Source organism: Battus philenor, unplaced genomic scaffold (assembly GCF_028537555.1).
Source record: "Battus philenor isolate CCGP_79_NKW_IND1 unplaced genomic scaffold, ilBatPhil1.0.hap1 SCAF_20, whole genome shotgun sequence".
Lineage (NCBI taxonomy): Eukaryota > Metazoa > Arthropoda > Insecta > Lepidoptera > Papilionidae > Battus > Battus philenor.
The window spans coordinates 9,946,707-9,962,473 of NW_027181683.1; the positions used below are offsets into that span (position 1 = coordinate 9,946,707).

Sequence of the window (15,767 nt, forward strand, 5' to 3'; positions counted from 1 at the left end):
CTCCGTCTCGCCCCGCGCATACCCATGGCGCGGTACAGCATTTTCGGTAGCACTATAATATTTATTTGTGTTATGTTTCTTCTGTCATCGTTACGATTATAACAGTATTTATTTCACGGGGAGTATTCTTTTAGTTTTACACCTATGTACATTACAAATTAATATATCGAATGGAACACTATATAAGAAACAGTAAATCATATATCTTAGGCATGTGCTCTCTCTGACACACGCTTACATATAATATAGACACTGTTTTTAAAGTGACGGTAGAATATTTTTAAAGCCATATTTTCAGCTGTTGGCTTAATGCAGCTTTATTTACAAAATAAATCAGAAGATAGTAAAAGGTAAGATCGAAATTATCTTGTATGATTCTTTTTTTTTAAATGTCACAATTTAAGAGTTTATTTTGATTCTGTGGTGCTATTCGTCAAATTTTTAAGTAGGTATACTTCTATTTTGGATTTTTTTTAAACTTAATACGTTGAGCGCCATTAATGCAGCTTATAAGCATTGGTTTTCTAAGGGCAGTACTTCTTCTTGCAGTAGAAGACAGTTTACGTATTCCTACCCGTGTTACCTAATCCCCATAGGCACTCATTCAATACGATATCCGCCAAATTTATTTTTGGTTATTATTAAGCCTGATATATCAAATTTAGTTTATACACTACTATTTTTATTATTTATTGTTTATATACACTATTACTATTATTTATAAGATTTCCTTTTGGCGTCTGCGTCTAAATAAAGCACATTTTTGTACATTTTTTAAATTTGATTTTTATAGTTTTAATTTATTTTACACTAATGTCAGTCAGTGATCTATGCCGCCTTAACAGAAATTCTAGAGTAAGCCGAAACATGGTATCGTTGGCTATGCTGGGAATTTTATTGTGAGATCGAGACAAGGACGAAGAGATCAGTAGACAAAAGTAACTTTTATAGTCCAACAAATTGACCAGTTGTATTGGCAATGAGCAGTCCACATTGCGCGCAGAATAGATGGTCATTAAGGACCTTCCGGTTATGGAGGTGAGACCACGGGTCGAGAAGCTTAGTGTATGACGTCCACCAATAAGTTGTGTAGATCTTGTTAAGCTCGTTGGATAATGCAGGCTGTAAGTCGCACTCCACCGGTCTTATTAGAAATCTATAGGTGATGCCTATGCCCAGCACTGGCCTTCACAAATCGCTGATGTGGCGCTCAACGTATTAATTATATATAAATAATATCACATTAACAGATTGCGATTGTTTTGAAGTACATTTGAGGAGCTACGTTTAAAACCTTCTGTAAATGTAGGGATAGATGACATTGAATCTTACTTGCTACCTGAAAACTATATTAAACTGAAACATTTCTATGACAGGTCGAAATCACACATCTAACATCCGAGGCATCTAACATAACGATATCGACATACGAGGTGCACCAGCAAATGCAGCATTTGCAGAGCGAAGAGAAACACTGTTAGATATAAAATTAATGTGGTTATATAACCAGCGTCGGATAAAGGAGCAAGCAAAGCCGAGTTACTGCCCGGGTCACCAAATTTGGAGCCTAAATATTTTTTTGTAATAAATAGAGTAAAAGTGAGTTCTAAGTGGAAGAGGTAGCACTAGGTGAATCAACGAGATCATCAAGGTCGCGGGAATTCGCTGGATGCGGACAGCGGAAGGCTGATAATTCTAGCAATGAGCGTCTATCGTGTGACATAAATGAATGAACGAATGACATGATTTTTTGACATATGGTATTACAAAAAATCTCGTGTCACATGTATAGGAATGGAATAAATAATCTTATATGAAAAAGCGATAAATTTTGTTTTATCCGGTGCGCTAAAAATCCTTTATCCGACCCTGGTTTTAATTATCAAAATAGTCAAAATACGCGTGAGATTGTTGGCTTGCAAGTGTGTTTGTGTATGCGTAGGGTTGTGCGTTTCGTTTATCGCTTTTTATGATGGCATACACATAACCGTGAACGTGTTCGTCAAAGCTGCCAGTGCTAAAGTATATTTTTATAGATATATTAAATGTCGTTGCTTTTTTTATAATCTGTACGAATGTTTGCTCTAAATGCCAAACTATGCTCAATAATCGCTGAAGGAATTGTTCTTACAAACATAATACCGTATTAATACGAGGACTACCTAAAATTAGAAAAAAACTCATAGCAATAAATTAGGAGTTAAATTAAATTTTTTCTCATTTGTTAGCGAAGGTTTATCATAAATTTAAACAAAAATTATCAAATGTCGGGCTACCGAAACTGCTGTACCGCGCCTTAGGCACGCGTGCGGCGAGGTGAGAGGAAGTATCGGCCGTCCCATTCAGTCAGTCCGCTGTAAATGCTCGTGGTGGCGGCGCTCGTGTTTTTTAGCCTCTGCTTCCAGTTCGTTAGCTTGCCTAAGACGTTATATTGCGGTTTCACTGGTACCATACTAAAATAATTAAAATAACATTCTTTAGTAATCAAATCTACTTGATTCTGACGCTAATTATGTAAATTAACAATTATTGCCAGAGGTTGGATTATCGAAAGCACGCTGAATTAATAATATATGGCTAGTAAAATATGGATTAAAATTGTACACACGATAGCCAACGTAATTATTTTCGTAATTTATCTTCAGAGAAGATTGTCATCTCGATATATTTTCGATACGAAAGTGCTTTCCATAATACTTCAACTTTAGGTCAATACGTTAAAATTTCCGATCTGCAATTTTCGCATAGGTTTCTTATTCAACAACGTACCTTTTTATATATATATTTGAATTAAATCTTAATATAAGTAGGTATCGTTTAGCTTTTCTACGTGTAGCTATCTAGTGTACCGATGTTTTTAGTGCATATATTGGTGCTTTACAGTGAAAATAATTCGTCGTAATCAACGTACGTATTGTTAATAATACGACTTAAGTTATAACATAGTATTGCAGACAAGCAAAATACATTTCCTTATGTATTTCAACGAAAAATATTATAGATAAATAGTAAATTCATTGAAAAATATTATATCAGGACATGTTAAATTCATATTACTATATATGTTACTAGCTCCCACTCGCCCGATTCGCGTAGCCGTACCTTTTGTATATGTTATATCTTCAAATCAATTCATGATAATATTTTACATGCCGAAAATATATGCTGGTAATTTTTTTTTACTTATAAAAAATATAGTTAGAAAATATGCATATTTTTAAGAACACCCTCTCAACTCCTTTGCGGGTGGAATTTTGTGAAATATGGCTAATTCGTCAAGTCGCTAGAGATAGTGTCGCTTTTTTTTCTTAACACGTGGCATGATATACATATATCTCTAATTGTACCCCGTTGTCTTTGCGAATTTAATGAATATTCCCTGCGGGTAGAATTTTGTAAAATCTTTTCTTAGCTGACTACTACTCTTCAAAAGGAATATTTCTACCAAATTACAATTATCCACGTTTTATGGTAACAGAGATATCGTGATGAGTCAGTACATAAGATATCTCTTCAATAAATCGATTTAAATAATAATCACAAATTGAATGATATTATTCGACATGCCACGTATAATTGTTGAATTTCGGCAACATAATGTTATATCTAACAAAAAAATATTGCATTTAAATATAGGTTTACAATGTATTTGCCGAACATAGATAATGTATAACTTTTCTCATTGGGTAATCGTAAAGTGGTAAGGCTGCGTTTACACGCATCTGTCGTAAACACGGTGTAGACATGTCTTATTCTTATGCTCAATACTCCTGTTAACGTTAATGTTTGTCGTGTTTTGGAATTATTTCTGTTTAATGTTGTACGTAGGTGTGTTTCTCATATAACGATAGGTAGAGTACATTCAAAAACACAACGACAAATATATTGCGATGGTTTTTTTAGTCAACCGAGACTACGATAAAAATATAATAATTATAGACACATAAATTGTTATGACTGTTGTTGCAAGTTTTAAAAAAATAAACATGTAAACGCATCATATTTCTTTATCATTCTTGATGCTTACTTTAATCACCTGTCCCTTTCACTTGCTTGTAAAAGTAAGAAACAGCGCTATAATAATATTTCGTGCGAGCTGTGACAAAATTAAATTTATAAATAAATGTTTGTCACTAAAAATATTTAATTTTTAATATACCAGCTCATCTGTGTATCATTTTGTTTCCTGTAGATATTGTTCGAGGATATACTGCCATAAATGAAAGTAAATTATTGTAGTCATATTTTTAGAATTATTTTAAATTAGGTTATGAATGTTAAATTTTTTGCTCATTATAGTTATTAAATTATTATTATTATTTTCTATAATTATTTTACTTTAGCCATAGACTGATTTGTTTTTAATTGAAGTATAACATGACATTTTTATTATCTGTACCAATTTTATATTTATAGTCTTCTCTGAAACTTTTCTCATTTTTATAATTCACTCCATTAGTCTTAAGAATACCGCCATTTCTATTTGCTTTAAAACTGTCTTGTTTTCTATACGAATCTTTTATTTAGCTTTAAGTAGGAAAATTATTTTAATTTTAAGCGTCTGGATCATATTGAATTGCCATAAAAGTTAATCTGAGTAGCGTCATGATATTAACGAATATTAAAAACAGTGTGTTTACGTAATGCATTTATAAAGTTATCAAACATTATAATAATATCATCACATTTAGATATCACAAAATATACAAATTTACTAAACTATAAAAATGATTCTAATAATTAATATTGTTTTTAACCGTGTGTTTGATTGGCCAGTATTAGGAAATCTCAATATCTATATTTGTTATTTTGTAGTATGTTAAAAAATACAGATAAAATCTAAATTTTTAATTTAATAATATAAATTTTCTTTTATTTACGCAATTTTTTTTATAAACATTTACGCAATTATTCGTGTTTTTAGTGTAATTATTAGAAAGTTTTTGTGGTAATCATTTATTTAAAGAATAGAATGGACGTTGAAATCTTCAGTGTTTTACCTAAATTTCGAGATTGTTAAGAATACTTTTATATGTGCCGGCATTAGAAAAGTTTGTAATAGATATTGCTAGTTAAAAAAATATTTTGTATTATCTGTATATTTTTAAGTGAGCACACTCTGTTTGGCATTATATCGTCGCATGTCTTAGCGTATTTCTGATTGAATGTCGTCGTATTTTTGACGACAGTCAAACTTGTTGTTGATGTACAGCGTTTTGTACTCTTGTTAATGGTTGCTATTGCTATTGTATACTGAATGTAATCAATGTATTTGTACTGAGAGAAGGTACTTATCTGTATATCAAGGAGATATTCGAATAAAAATGTATAATGTGAAATTTATTCATCTGTTTTATTTTTCCTGTTCCTAATTATTTTAAATTATCACGTCAAATGTGTGCATTTTTTCTTGACCTCTTTCACACTAAATGCACTTGAGTTGTTGTATGTTTTGCACAAGTAGATGCGACGACATTGTGATAACATTTATGTGAGTTTTTGTGCTAACACAGGTTAATGGTTGCAGTTTTTTGACACACAGTAAGTTTTTGCTACGACTTATTATTTATTTAAATTGCAATTTTAAGAAGTCTGTATTAAAATATAAGTTATTCCACTGTGCATAATTTTAAAAAACAAATAACAAATTGTTAGGATATTTTTTAATGCATTAAGATTCTTTATCGAACAAGCATTCTTTAAACTTGATGGTAAAACTTTAGTTGCGTGGAGACCTTATTAATGATTTTTAGTAATAAAACGGTAAGAATTTACTAGATAAATAAAGGATATAATCTGATCTATATGCCTCATGTAGGTAAAAATTTAATAAATTTCTATGAATACTACAATTCATTGCCTTTCCCCTTAATGGTCATTTTCACAAGCATTCTTATTAAATCATCAGCTAGGCTCTACGATGGTATAACCTTTGCCTAACAAAAATGGTAAAGTAAGCTATTCAAATTATTCGTTGTATTAGAATACGATTTATGTTTACCAGTCTATTTATTAACAATTTTAAATAATGAATAATATCTGAATAATTATTTTAAAAAGAACTCCAATGCTTAGTACTAATATTGTGACTTTGTTTTTCAGACAAGATTATAAATAAGGATTGAAAGAGAACATACCAAAGAAGATAACCTAAAATTGAGAATTAAACGTAAATAGGTTAGTATATTAATTGTGCTAAGATAACACGTGCTGTCTTTATTGCATTTATTAGAAATAATATTATCTAATGTATCCGTCCTATTGTTTTTAATTTTAGTCAAGTAATGTATTATTTTGTGTGCTAAAGTAATGAAATAAAAATTTGATATTTATTTGCGTAAAGAGTAACTATAAAGTTTGTTAATTGGAGAAGATTACAAACTTCAAACAGTTTTAAATCGAAAGTGAAGAATTGATTTGAAAAAATACATGCTGAACGTTAGTACATTATAAAGATAAATTAATTGAATTAAAATAAAATTTTTGGGTATGAGATGGGTTCATTTCGACTATCGTGGCCAGACATAATATTGAGAAACCTAGAGGACAGAATTTTGTCGGTCATATATCATAGAAGATATATTTTAACGATAAGCTTAACCGATAACCTTTTAGTCTTAAATAATCATACAGGATGATCGATTACAGATGTAAAAGCTTTAAAATGATGAATGTATAGATCATTTTGCAAAAAGCTTTAAAAAAATGACCTATGTTCCTTTACCCTATATTAAGTGATCACTGTGAAATAGGGCGACCGTAAAGTAATGTCTATTCTGTCAACATATTTTACAGAAAAACCTATTTTTACTGCTCCGACATTGAAAATTTGTACACTAGATGGCAAAAGATTGTTGATAACGAAGGTGATGCTATCATTGATTAGAAATAAAACTTAATTTAACTTAAGAAAGTGATATTACTTTCCGGTACCCCTAATACATTGATTTGTTTTTTTCTATTGGAATGCGACAAGTCAATAATTTCTGACAATAAAATCTGCTAGAACAGATAGTAAACAATCCGAATTTTGAAAACGCTTTTTGATGCAACGTTATCAATACTTTATTTATTCTTTCTGAAACCCTTAGTTTTCTGGTATGGCGTACCATATATTAATAGACAGCAAATGAGCTATGCTCACTCGAATGTGTTCTATGGTTTGCTTTATTTAATAAGTTCAAAAGTTACAATAATATAAGAATAAGCAAACTATTATTAAAAAAATGGTCAAAATTTTACAATGGTCTTTTGTCTACAAAATATCATGATTTATTATAATACCCAAAAATGTTAAACGTGGTAAAAGAAAAACCTAAAATGATTAATTGCTCAATAAATGAAAACACAAATAAAACGTATTTAGAGCACTTGGCAACAAATCCCACCAGAGGATTTTTGTAATATTTTAAATAATTTAAGTTTCAATCCAATAACGTTTAAATTTTTTCTTATATATGTGTTAAGTTAAAAATATATTACGCATGTCAAACAATGAAATGTGTATTTGTGTGTTGATTTGAAAGTTTTCAATTACAGTCAAATTGACTATCAGTACGCTTGTATTATAGTTTTATTGTATTTTTTTTTTGTCGTACATAGAGTGAAATAAATTGATTTCTATTTAATATATCTGTTTTCATTTACTATCCCAAATATGCCTTACTTTAAATTATTAAAACAAAAGAATATACGTTTATTATGTTGTTAATTCATCTAACAATCTTGTTAAGAAAGATAATTTTAAAAGAATATTCTCAACAACTTGGAACTTCAGTGGAAGTAATCTGATACATCTCAATTTTTGGGTTTGCTCGGTTTTTTTGCATCTTCTCTTTATTGCAAGAGTTCCCTGATGATCAATTACATTAAATCTATAAACTTTAACTTAATATAAATCTGTATTCATAGCCATCTTAACACCTAATAAATTATTACGAATTTTTGTAAATTGATATCTTTAAAAAATATTAGTTTTTTCACTTTTCCTATTAAGTATAAAGGATGTGTAAAGATAAACAACAAGTTTATAAATACTAGGAAATAATTATCATTGCATCATGGGGTTATGTTAGCAATTATCTAATGGCGTCTATATCAGGCCTCAAAAGGTATTTAAGTAAGGATGCACGGAATTTAAGAGCGCTGTAGTAGTCAAGGCCTCTGAAACTGATATAACAATGGATTTTGAATGACAAAACTATGTGACACTAATTTATAGCATCGCGATCAGTTGAATGCTTATTCGTCTCCTGGTATGAAGTAATATATTTATTTATTTATAGCAACTAAATAAAACAAAACTCCAAATTTCTACACAAAAGCTAAGGTAAATCGCCGTTTCGTATTACCCTAAGGTGTGAGGTGAGATGTGACGATATAAGAAACGAATCTATCAGATAGTCCAGTGTGAAGTAGCAGTAAATTTCTATTTGCAAATATAAATATTGTTACATTAACTTGGTTTTCCCAATTCGTACATAAAAGGTAAGGATATTTTAATAACATCGTTATTGTAATTAAAATTTAAAAAATAAACCAATAGGCACGAGCTGAAGCTTCTGAAGATACCTACGAGTTTTTACTGTAACCTAGGCTAAGCGTCTTCAGCGCTCTACCGCCTTAAACCTGGCAAAGCTGTAAATGGCGTCAATAAAAAACTTTTCTAAGTAAAAACTTATATAGGACCTCAATACAAAAGACAGTAAATTTTTGTATTTATTGGTTATTTTATAAGGAATCTAAACGCTGAAATTCTTCACTTTTTGAACCAATATGTTCAGTTACGATACGATAAAAAATTCAAATCGAACTTTTGAGTCATATTGAATTTATTGTGAACCCGCATCATTTCACTCCCACAGAACGTCCATTGCTCAACATTAACCTATCCAAGTTACCAACAGGGTTCTGTAATACGTTGGACCCCTCCTTACGAACCTAAAATGCTGCATAGTTTTTATTGGATAAGAATAAAATGCTAAAAATTTATATATGAATTTATTATAATACAATATATTGTTATAAAATTCGACACTAGTATAAATATTAAGAGTAGTATAAATATAAAGAAAAACAAAAACTTGTTTCAAATGCAAGGCCACTATAATTAAATTATACATTCAGATGTAATTAATAATACAGCACATAATAACTTTCATTTTACTAAACAAATTATAAATATAGTATATAATATTTAACATAGGGTGTACAAGAACAATTTCTGATATAATACCTGCTATATATCTGTAAATTAATATTACCGCGGCAAAAATCCTAAATAATTAATAAATTCTCAACATCATTTACAAATTTTGGTAGTGCGTTTAAGAATTCAGAATTATTAGACACGACTTCTGTGGCGTTGTACATTTCGAAAACTGCTCTTTTGATTTCAGGTAGCTGTAATAGGTCAGGCTTTTCTTTTGTGTTAATACGTGTAGTTCCAATTTGGCTTTGATGTAGGTTAATACGATTTTCTTTAACAAAATTCGACTTAACTATAGTTATGGCTTCGTTATGAACGCAAATTGCACCACTCTGGACCTTTTTCTCAATAGTATTTTTAATCGATCGCCGCTTATTTGCTTGTATAATAATCTCATCTGCGTAATAAGGTTTTAAAAATGAATTAATATCGCTATTCTTTCTATGGTTCGTATGATACAATATATCACTAGATAAGTAACCTATAAAATCTTTCTCATCAAAGTGTTGTAATTTAGAATTTGTATCGATTTCATCTACCGAGGAACTATTACTATTTTGTATTTTTGTTGATGCGCATTCGTGTGTTCTTAGATCCGTTCGTCCTAATTTTGTGGCGAGTTTTTTTGCACGTCTTTTATTTATTTTCCGTTCATATAAAACAAATGATCTGAGTGATGCTTTACGTTTATCTGTTTTTGTTACTACATTATAGTAATAATTGTCAAGGTTAGTATGGTCTTTAATACATGGCTCACTCTTATATTGGCAATAGCTATGCGAGGAAAGTGTTTTCTCTTGAAGTTTCGAGCGAAGTTGTTCGAATATTAATTGTTTATGATATCTACTGGTATCTTGTTCAAAGGCATACTTGTTATTCCATTCTGATAATAGCATCGCTCGTAATACTCTTCTCGCCTTTTTCGCTTTTTCCTTTCTTTTGCTTTTATTTAAATCCTTGGCACATTTTATTATTTTTTGAATAACTTTCTTATGCAATTCTATACAATTTGTTAACGTTTTACTATAGACGCTGGGGTTTGTAGATGGTTTAAAATTTATACTGCTTAATAATAGCTTATCTTCGTTCATGTTACTCTTGGTAGAGCTTGTCTGAGCACTTTGCATCTTTTCTCCTAAATTGTACGGGTTTATGATTTCCTTGCAGTCTGCGTCTCTTTCAGCTTTCTGTATATCCATAACATTTTTTCCACAATTTTTAAGTATTTTACTATCTGAAGTGAATACTGGAAAGTCTTCTACTGGGCCGTTATTACTTGTAAGTTTTTCGACGGAATTTATAAAATCTATAGTCAAATTAGCATTTGGCTGAAGATTTGCATTTATCGACTTTTTAAGACCTGATGAGATAGTGTGAAGCTTATCAGATATTATTTTAGAATATATAGAAAGTTTATCATCCTGGGATTTTTGGTTTATGAAATCATTTTTTTCTTTGCAACTTTTGATTAATATTTTGACATTTATAAAACTTTTACTATTTTCATAAACAATAGAAGATTCTGATTCATTTTGCAGTAAATACACCGCATTGTTCTTATTTGTTGCGTTGCTTTCCTTTTTTTTGATCTTTTTTTTTAAATCTTCTTTTTTATCTCGATCACTACTTTCATTAATATTAACAAATAACGCCTTATCGTCGATTTGTTTACGCTTTATTTTAAAACTTATTTCAATAAAATCGGACCCTTTGTTTAGGTCATTATGCTTGTCGATTTTCGCATCCTTGTCATGATATGACTTTTTCTTTGAGCTCAATACTGATATTGTGCACAATTGAGACTCCTTTCTATCTAAACAAACAGATGTGTTCGTATTTTTGCGTTCATTCTTTACCTCAACCAAATCACCATTAACATCTTCGGTTTCTATTTTAGGACATTCTTTAAAGTCGTTAGTACTTGCCAATTTTTTTAAATCATTTATTAAATCACCGGCCACATTAGTTTCATGTTTATCATCTACTGTCCAACATGCTCTGGATATATTTCTTTTAATTGGCTGCTTTTTAAAATGTAGTCCTAGCATTTTTGCTTTGACTCTGTTTATTTCAGGATCATGTTTATCGTCTGGAAACATTTTGGACAGTGATGAAATCTTTTGCACATCAGTTGTAATAGAACATTTTTTTATTTTGTTTTCATTTTTTATAGATTCAATCGAATTTTTCTTTTCAAATGTGAATTTTTGTCGTAAATTCTGACATTTATTCCTTATAGCACTGGGTTTTAAGCAATCCGAAAAATTAAAACCTGATTTAGAACTAACGTCTTTAACCTTTTCAGTGGTTGTCTTATTTTGGTTACTAGATTTACTACAATTATTATCGTTGTTGGGTTTTAAATTTGGATACTCGGGGGTATTTGGTATATACTCTTTACGAGGAAATACACTATTAGAATATTCTTCAGACGAATAACAGTTCTCATCGTCATCTGATGAAGTTGTGTCATCTGACTCTAAAGACACATTTTGTGAAATTATCTTCCCTCCATTTTTTTTTGGATTTGTTTCGGGCACTATACTGGTTTCTTTAAGGAATTCAGAAGCATGTTGGGAGGTTGGTAAACCAGGTAGTTTCATATTATTTTTAAGACATTTGTCTATTCCCATTACTTTTACAGACGACACTTTATTTTTCGTTTCTTTGTTGGTTTCTGTCTCGGAAATAGTAACATGCTTTTTAGGAAGTTTATTCATCTTTGATTTTGATTGAATTTTAGATTTCGCAGTATTTGATACTGTCACAGAAAGCTCTTTATCGTAATGCCATTTTCCTTTATTGCTGTTGGAGTATAATCTCCGTTTTTTCAAAACTTCCAGTGAATCTTTTGGCCAGATTCGAACACCTATTTCCGTTTTTTCATTTTTATTTTTTCTTATTATAGTTTTTATAGAGCTGCGCTTATTGCGGCTTGCACATTTTTCTGATCCCTTGTTAATAGCTGCATCGCGGGAAGAAGCTAAAGTCGTAAATCGGATATTGTCTGCTATATTTGGATATGAATGAAAATTTTCATCTTTCTTATTGACACTACAAGAGGATTGCAGTTTCGGATCACTAATACACCACAAATGTAAATCTAGACCAAGGGGTATCCACTTATTACACAGGTTGCGTAGATATATTTCTGCATTTTTATAATTTTTCCGCAGCAAGTAAAGTGATCCTTCTAAATTGTCATCGCTCTTGTAATTTTTTACGTCATATCTGAAATTGAACATATTTTTAATTCTCCAAAATAAAGAGTAAATAAGTACTGAAGAATTATTTTTATAATTCACACGGCGAATAAAATATGTATATGCCCAAATGAAGTACGTTTTTGTGGTAATTATCTTCGGTAATATAATTATTTCTAGTTGTCCACTGCACCTAGTAACTAACTTGCCAATCGATTGGCCTTTGTCGGAATGAGATGTGTAAACAAACAATGGCATACACACACAGCAGCGGAAGACGCTGGATGTAAGCAGCTTCCAATATGTTCTATTGAAAATCTATAGTGGAGCCCTTTATCCAGCTGTGGTCGCCCTACTACTGATAAATACGATAAATAGTGATGATGTTGCACTGGTATCAATTTAACAATTTGAACAGTAAGTAGTTGTTACCAATATAATAGGTTTATAGTACGAAAATAAATATTAAACTTACAGTGGATATTTCAGATCTCTCATTTTGCGCTGTGGAATAATTCGGATTCCTAATACACTAGGTACTTTCTCACTATTTAATTGATCGCCTTTAAAATCATTATCCTTTCGATTGATACTCTCTTTAGTGCTTTTGTTATTAACGACAATGTTATCTTTTTCATCGCCTAAAAAATTCTCTGAACTTGGCAAAGGTGTTTCGTAATCAATAACATTGTACACCTCTTCGTTACTTGTCTTGTGTGTGTAAGTTTGTTGACGTAACTCACTTATACGTCCTAAGGAAATGTTAACCATTACACATTCAGAACTGTAGTCTTCCCTCATGCTAGGACTGTTGTGGTCGGTTACATCATCAGGCGAAGCTACGCTTTTGTCAATTGAATATTTATTACTCTTTACTACACCAAAATCAATTTCTTTCTTTCTGTTATATTTATTACAACTTTTAGCATTCCAGTAAATTTTAGTTTTGACTATTCTATCGAGTATTGTCTTTGGTATCATCCACGCTTGAATGTATTGCCTTGAGAAATTAATTAAGCAGTTTCTGTCTGTTTTATGACGCGAGTCGTTTTTTTGAGTGCTATTAGAATATAGTAAGATGTCGGTCTCGTATGAACTTTTCGTTTGTATTTCACTCCCATCGCTACAGCTTCCATAAACACTGCTATCCCACCTCATTGTCAGATTTTTTGTCGATTCATCTGATTTTGATACAAACCTTTGTAGCCACGTTTTCAATACCATGTCATCGTTGATCTCGTATTTGGAGGGTGTTTTTTTAAGAGCTATCACATGTTGATCCTGCTTTAAGAAACTTTTTCCAATTTTAATCGTCAACCCTTCTCGTACCTCGCATCTGCCGGTCATGACATCTTTTTTTGACTTCGATACTTTCAAACCAACTTTAACTTTTTTTCTAAAGAAACGAAACTTTCTTTCATCTTTTTCATCTGTAGATTTAATATTAAAAAGTTTTCCAGATTTCACACTACTCGTTGATTTTTTTTTCGAATCAAAACATTTTAACTTACTTTTCTTATAGCATCCTTCGTCTAAGCTCAATTTCTTTCCCCATGATTTGAACATGCCTTTAAGCCCTTGATGCTCATTTCCTTCTACGTCAGAAGAACGCCAATGTGTACTCTTTTTAGGTTTTGAAGGATTTAAATCATTGTTTTTGTCTGTTTTTAATAGACTCTTTTTGTGAATGCTCGGAAGTGGGCTAATAGTTTTCATGTTACTGTTGGATGCTGCATATGGAGCAGGCTGTTCGGATGAATCTATGCAAACATCTTTGCAAATTGGCTTGTTGATGTGACTGGAATTTTTCGATATACTATTTCTTTTGGATTCTTTTTCACCCAGCGTATCACGACGCAAGGCTTCGAAACGACGCAATAAAGAATCACTGTTTGTCGTTGAGAACTTGTTATTACACGGACACTCTCGTGACTGGCTTGTGAAAATTTTCCTGTACTCCCTTTCTAATTTATTTTCCATAGGATCAATTGAAATCTGGCTAGCTGTGCCGTTATAAGGTTTGTCTAAATTATATACATGCTGTACTAATGAATCTAACGAGGAACTGAATTCAACTTGGTTTTTATTGTTTAAAAGTCTAGACATTTCGAGAGAAATTTCAATTTCTGAGTTATCCACTTTATCATTTGGATTTGATTCTGTGTTCATAGCTAATTCTTTAAATATTTTTATTTTTGGCGATTTCCCTAAAACTGTTGGTCCGACCTGTGTAGGTACGTTAACCAACTTATTCAGCGGTGTATTATCGACGCTTTTATTCAACTCATGTATGTTAAAATGAGTACTTAAAGGATTTGTACAATTTGATTTTGTTCTTATAAATGGAGACAGTTTTTTGTCTACAAAATATTTTTTATTGCTACTATTGATCGCCCTTTCTTCAAGTTTTTTATCTGTTCTGTGGCAAAGTTCATTGAATCGGTTATAATGCTGACATTTTGCTAAAACAAAAATGTTGATATGATTTTATTGAAAATTGTATAAAAACTTTTCTTGTAAAAATGTTTTTACGTTATGATAAAAAATATTAGAAAATATTTACACTTACGATTTTCACATAAAGGAAAATCTAATGTTCCGACTGCTCGTTCCTCTGTCGCTGGTAAATAGATTCTTTTGACTTTTCGTTTTTGTAAAACCTTAACACTTCCGACACCAACCTCAGTGAAACTTTTCGATTGCATTTGATTCAGCTTGGTTGTAAAATAGCCGGTTTCTTTATACTTTCCGCCGGAATTTTCGCAGGAGCATGTTAAGTGACTCCAGTTACTGACATTTTGTAAATCGAGATTTTTGAAATTTTTGTGATTTGTCTTTATTGTTGCGTGCCTTATGTATGCTCTGCCATTACCAGAATTGTAACTACAAAAACGATTACGTTCCGTAACCAAGTCACTTTTTGTACCACCTTTTGTAACATTGACGGCTTTGTTTTTTTTCATTTCTTCTTATATATCATTATTCTTCTGTTTGTTCTCATTTTCGTCAGTTTTACTGTATTTTTATCCTAAAACGGGATAAGCAAAACACTAAATTCATATATTATATTTGACACTGTTCGTAACTTACTTTTGTGCAACTTGTCAATCTACAAATTATATTTCACTAACTTACCTATTTTGCCACATACAGAAATGTTAGAGTAAAAATAATTTCTCTTTTTATTATATATAAAAAATTTTCGCCGACTATCTGTTAATTATTGCATTTTAACGTCATTTTGACAAGTACGTCATGTTCTGTACTGTTTATATTTTACTTTACTGCCAGTGATTCCGGCATAGAAAGTTAAAATTACGTTTCCTTTGAAATTTTTATCCGTTACGCCATTTTTA

General features: G+C 30.9%; 2 protein-coding genes across 6 annotated transcripts in view; one reads left to right on the forward strand and one right to left on the reverse strand.

Annotated features, from left to right (window-relative positions):
• PIP5K59B (Phosphatidylinositol 4-phosphate 5-kinase 59B) overlaps window positions 1-6,293 on the forward strand; it is a 91,826-nt gene extending 85,533 nt beyond the window's left edge. For 4 of the 5 annotated variants that reach the window (XM_068766240.1, XM_068766243.1, XM_068766241.1 and 1 more), the window contains one exon: window positions 1,377-5,304. In XM_068766240.1, the coding sequence (XP_068622341.1) occupies window positions 1,377-1,481 (105 nt within the window). In that variant the 3' untranslated portion in view covers window positions 1,482-5,304. Of the gene's footprint in view, window positions 1-1,376; window positions 5,305-6,102 lie in introns of those variants that run through there. The other variant, XM_068766242.1, reaches the window with a different exon arrangement.
• A 3,308-nt stretch (window positions 6,294-9,601) lies between these two features.
• LOC137923035 (uncharacterized) lies at window positions 9,602-15,116 on the reverse strand. Its single transcript, XM_068766156.1, has 5 exons — window positions 14,981-15,116; window positions 13,707-14,570; window positions 12,887-13,676; window positions 10,754-12,439; window positions 9,602-9,605 (listed from the first exon to the last, which is right to left on the reverse strand). The coding sequence occupies exons 1-5, from the start codon at window positions 15,114-15,116 to the stop codon at window positions 9,602-9,604; spliced, it is 3,480 nt and encodes a 1,159-aa protein (XP_068622257.1).
• Window positions 15,117-15,767: the final 651 nt, after the last annotated feature.